The sequence below is a fragment of the Sinocyclocheilus grahami genome, unplaced genomic scaffold (genome assembly GCF_001515645.1).
Source record: "Sinocyclocheilus grahami isolate Dianchi unplaced genomic scaffold, SAMN03320097.WGS_v1.1 scaffold1171.1, whole genome shotgun sequence".
In the NCBI taxonomy this organism is placed as follows: Eukaryota; Metazoa; Chordata; class Actinopteri; order Cypriniformes; family Cyprinidae; genus Sinocyclocheilus; species Sinocyclocheilus grahami.
Window position 1 is genome coordinate 234,347 of NW_015506350.1, and position 4,967 is coordinate 239,313.

Below are 4,967 nucleotides of genomic sequence, written 5' to 3' on the forward strand. Positions count from 1 at the left end.
AGTTAACATGCTCTTTTCTTCTCCACCTGTTTTTTTTCTGACCCCGCTGACCCAATGAGCATTTTGCTGACCAATGGTCATGCCTTAACTTTGAAATTTCTGTATTGCATTAGTTTTTAATATTTCTCAAGGGGATTTAATCATTTTTGACTTCTCAGTCGGAGTTAAATCTCTTTTTTGGCTCATTTCAGCCGTAAAAGAAGGTGGCACAGGTACATTTTCAGACGTTTAATGAGGCTCAGAGGTGGCATGAGTGCAATTAAATTCATATATTTATGTGGAGATTAATGTTTTAAATATAAAATTTTGAATACAGAAATACTAAATGATTTAAATAACTGAAATTATAAGCTAAAATTGAAACTAAATCCGCCAGCAGGTGGCGGCAAGTCACTGATTTTATCACTGAATCATTCATTCAATTGATTCGTTCGAACGGCTGATTCATTCAGGAATGAAGCAAGCGACTGTCTTTATGAATGGGTTATCATGAATCACTGACTCACTAGATTCATTCAAAAACGCACTTTCATTGAATGCATGAAACTCAGCTGTGTTTGCTTTTTTAGAGATGCGAGGTGGCTGAGCTGTTACTATATTTGGAACTATTTTCATTAAAGAAATAGAGCAAAATCAGGCAGTACTTGTTTACTGAACTGTTGTATTGAATCAATATCACATTGGCAAACTCCCTTAATAACTATTAAAAGCTGTCCCTCTCCTTATCGCGCTATCTGTGGGCGCACAGAAAATGAGAGCGCGCGAGTGAGTTCTCAAGACTCAAAAGCACGTGCAAATAATACATTCCGTCATCGCGTTATAAGCGCGGAACCTGAGGGAATGAGTACAATTGTAATTAATAGCCACAATCCCGGGCCGAAATTCAAGTACTGCTCTGTGTTCTCTGCTAATAACCCGACTGTGAATGATGCGAGCGGCGTCACTATATTGTCATGGAGAAGCTGCAGCCGTGGCCGGGATGATTTTTGGTGTGCCGGCAGAACAACAACAACAACAATGCGCTACATGTTTCTTTCCCCTAATCAGTGTAGCGATGGAAAACTTTAATCCCTGAATAAACAAAATTGACTCCAAATTTAATTCAAGCACTTTCAAGGACCTATGTTTGTTTTCAAGTACTTTCCAGGCCTTGAATCCATATGTCTGAAATTCAAGTACTTTCAAGAAGCGTGGGAACCCTGATAACCTGCTACAAAAACATTATGTATTCTATTAATCTACATTAATAATAATCATTATTATAATATCAAGAGCAACTGCTATAGTGTATTATAATATCAAATATATACATATATATACAGTGGGTACGGAAAGTATTCAGACCCCCTTAAATTTTACTTTTTCATTTTGGTAAAAAAAAAAAAAATCACTAATAATCAACATGGCTGCACAATCCCATGTACAGTCTCGCATTTCTCAACCAGAGGTCCGAGGTCCTTGACGTAATACCAGGGGGTCCATTTAATGAATGCATTTTTGTATATTTTGACGTGACGTTCCCATGAAAGAAAAACACAAAATAGCTGATGATATGGCCAAATACTGGACAAGTCAACTAACTTGAATTATACTTGGTGGCATTTGGTCCTCACAAAGACATAAATTATACTAATGAGTCAATTTGGTTCTGGGGGTCCTTGAAAATGGTTCTGAATTGGACTGGGGTCCAGTACTCAAAAAGGTTGAGATTCACTCTCTGTTCAAGTAGTGCACAAAGAAAAAATAAGACTCACGTCCACTTCAGACAGGGTCTGAGTCCAGCGGTAGTTTGACAGATCTGCTCCGTTTCCAGCATTGGGCTTTATCTTGTCTTTGTCCTTTTCATCTTCCTCTCCTTCTGAGTCCGACTGACACACACACACACACACCAGTGAGCATTAGACAGCAATCTAGAGCCGCTCAAATATACATCATCAGTTCACTTTTCACTCGTATATTTAACAATAATGAAATAAACCCCACTTACCCCTTTTTTGTCTTTTTCTGATGTATCGCCGTCTGTTTTCTCAGGTACTTCTGCATTTGTCTTTTCTTCTTTTGTCTGAGAAATGATGAAAGTTACAGATAAATCACATCCGATGCTTGCATGTTTTTAAAGGGACACTTTACCAAAACGTATGAACGTGGTATGAATGTCAATGGGTTAAATGTGCTCTCACTTGATTTAACTGTGCCTGGAGTCTCTCGGCCTCCTCATCTGTGAGTTCTTTGATTCTGGGCTCCTCTGCATCCGGCTTGCTCTTCTTCTCCTCTTCCTTCAGTTTAGCAGCTCTGTCGGTCTTCTCTTTCTTCTCCTTCTCTTGTCTGGACTGTTTCTCTTTCTGGGCTTTGAGGGCGAGCTGATTGTGATGAGCAAACGCCTCTTTAACCAGCTACAGGACAAAAGAAAGGAACGCAGATCAATCATTGATTGGTGCTCAACATATGCAGAATTTGAATACAAATAATTAAATTGAATGAGAAAAATTAATTTGGAAAAATAATCGAATTAAAACAGTTTCTGTTTTTCAAATTTATTGTGGCTTCAGAAAACTAGAGAAACAATTTATTTTAATTCTGTGGAAAAGAGCAGCTCTGACATTCTGCTAAACATCTTTTAATAACATACAGGTTTGCAAGGACTGAATGATTTCTACACACTATGATTCACAAGTTTGTGGTTGGCAAGATTTTTTTTTTTTATGTTTTTGAAAGGAGTCTCTTATTTTCACCAAAAAAATACAGTGAAAACTTAAAAAAAAAAAATTACAATTTAATACAATTTGTTTTCTAGGATAATATATTTTAAAGGGGTCATATGATGCGATTTCAAGTTTTTCTTTCTCTTTGGAGTGTTACAAGCTGATTGTGCATAGATAAGATCCCTGAAGTTGCAAAGACTATCTTTAAAAAAGCATCATATGACCCTTTTAATATGTATAATTTATTTCTGTGACCAAAGCTGTATTTTCAGCATCATTACTCCAGTCTTCAGTGTCACATGATCTTCAGAAATCAGTATAACATGCTGATTATTATTTTTTTCTTTTTAGTCTTATTTAATTGTTCTTTCTGTTCTCATGTCATATTTGTATGTCAGTATAAGAGTTTGCACACACTTGGCGAATAAAGCCAAGCTGATCTGCTGCTCAAGAAACATTTCTGATTATCATCAATGTTGAAAACAGTTGTGCTGCTTCATATTTTTGTGGAAACCGTGATACTTTTGTATTTTTCAGGATTATTTGATGAAAAGAAGGTTCAAGAGAAGAGCATTTATTTGAAATAGAAATCTTTTTAACATTATAAATGTCTTTGCTGTCACTTTTTGATGAATGTAAAGCATCTTCACTGAACAAAAGTTTTCATTTTTATTCAAAGAAATACAGCTTATTGACAATATCTCACTGGTAGTGCATAATGCATTTATAATATATATTTTCCCCATATTGACGGCAGAATATTTTAACTGTTGGGTGAACTATTCCTCTAAGAAAAACAAAAACATTGAATAATTCTCAAAAATGTCTGAAACATCCAGAAAGGGGACCTGACTTAAAATCCTAGTCAATACAGCTGACAGCAAATTCAGTCCAAACCCAAACCTTCTCTGGGGCCCCTGGCTCTCCTCCGGTGAAGAAATCGGTCTTCCTCCTCAGAAAACTGAAGAACGTGTTCACCAGCTGTTCATAACAATAATAACAATGAAGAATACATGAGAGGAATGCTTGAATAAAGAAGGTATATCACAACAAATAATCACTAATGTTTCACTGGAACTACATATTATAGAAAGCAGGTTTATGGGTTGGGTCTTAATGATCAGATGCATGTATCAAATACATGCACACAGGCCAAACCTATTTAAACAAGGGGGAACGCTGTCTATGTAGGCAGCTCACTAGGTTTTAAAGCAGAACCCTGAATCTCCGCTTCAGAGCAGCTCGTGCATATGTAAACACACATTAACTGATAACAGCATACTGATGTGCTGTCCTGCAGAGCCAACACTAACACACAGCCAAGTCCTCTTTCACTAATAACGCAAATACAGATGTTTTTCTATCATAGCAAGCTATCGTGCATCAGCTAGCTCGGCTGCTAGCATGTGTTGACATGTTACCTCCTGCACTCCTCCTTCATGCTGCTGCGCCATCGCGAGCAACATCCCATCGTATTGCTCCTCATCATCTCCCATTTTCACTATTCACTCGAGATAACAGATGATAAAAACTACAATTTGGAGCGTGCGGCTAACAGTCACGCTAGCGCCGGTGCGTTGCCAACACTACTTCCTAGCTACAAGGACCGCCCACCCAAACTTTAGGACCAATCAGATCGCGTACATTTGAAGGGCAAACGCGCGAACCAATCAGCTGTCAGCTTTATGAAGCCGCAGTGGGAGAGGCGGTTCTTAGGCGCGCGCACGACCTTCTAGAGAGCAGAATATTCTAGAGCTGGCTGACAGACTGAATGATACACGTGTAGACTTGTTGTGAGGTTACCTTTATATTACCATTAAAGGTCCCATATTGTCAAAACTGAAATTTCCTGGCTTTTTTCACGATTACTGAGGTCTAGGGGCTATGTAACTACCATATAAGTTTCAAAACAGTCAGTCCACCGTAAAATGCACACAGCCTGCATAAAGTAGCTGTGATTTTTCACGAACCGTTGTGACTTCCTTAAAAAGTTGACGTCAGAACTATACAGTCACCGCCTTCAGTCACCTCCCCGAGCACCGCCCACCGTCCCACTCTCCTTTAGCCAAACCCCCAGACAACATCACGCCCATGCCATTGCTGAGCAACAACAACAACACGGAAACAAGTCGAAAAGGTTAACTTTTACTCAAAGGATGGAGGATCTGACAGGATTGTTACTATGAGGTGATCACATCTAACGTGTAGTAAAGACAAACTCACCGTGTCTATCTAGTCATGATGAAGATGTGTATACATTTCAAT

The 4,967-nt window shown here is 38.4% G+C and overlaps 1 protein-coding gene across 1 annotated transcript in view; it reads right to left on the reverse strand.

Annotated features, from left to right (window-relative positions):
* The window catches only part of LOC107567584 (nuclear migration protein nudC-like), a 30,396-nt gene extending 26,064 nt beyond the window's left edge, over nt 1–4,332 (reverse strand). Inside the window, exons 1-5 of the mRNA XM_016253281.1 lie at nt 4,124–4,332; nt 3,606–3,683; nt 2,181–2,393; nt 1,988–2,062; nt 1,755–1,868 (exon numbers count right to left, since the gene is read on the reverse strand). Of these exons, the coding sequence (XP_016108767.1) occupies nt 1,755–1,868; nt 1,988–2,062; nt 2,181–2,393; nt 3,606–3,683; nt 4,124–4,198 (555 nt within the window). The 5' untranslated portion in view covers nt 4,199–4,332. The remainder of the gene's footprint in view (nt 1–1,754; nt 1,869–1,987; nt 2,063–2,180; nt 2,394–3,605; nt 3,684–4,123) is intronic.
* Between the last annotated feature and the right edge of the window lie 635 nt (nt 4,333–4,967).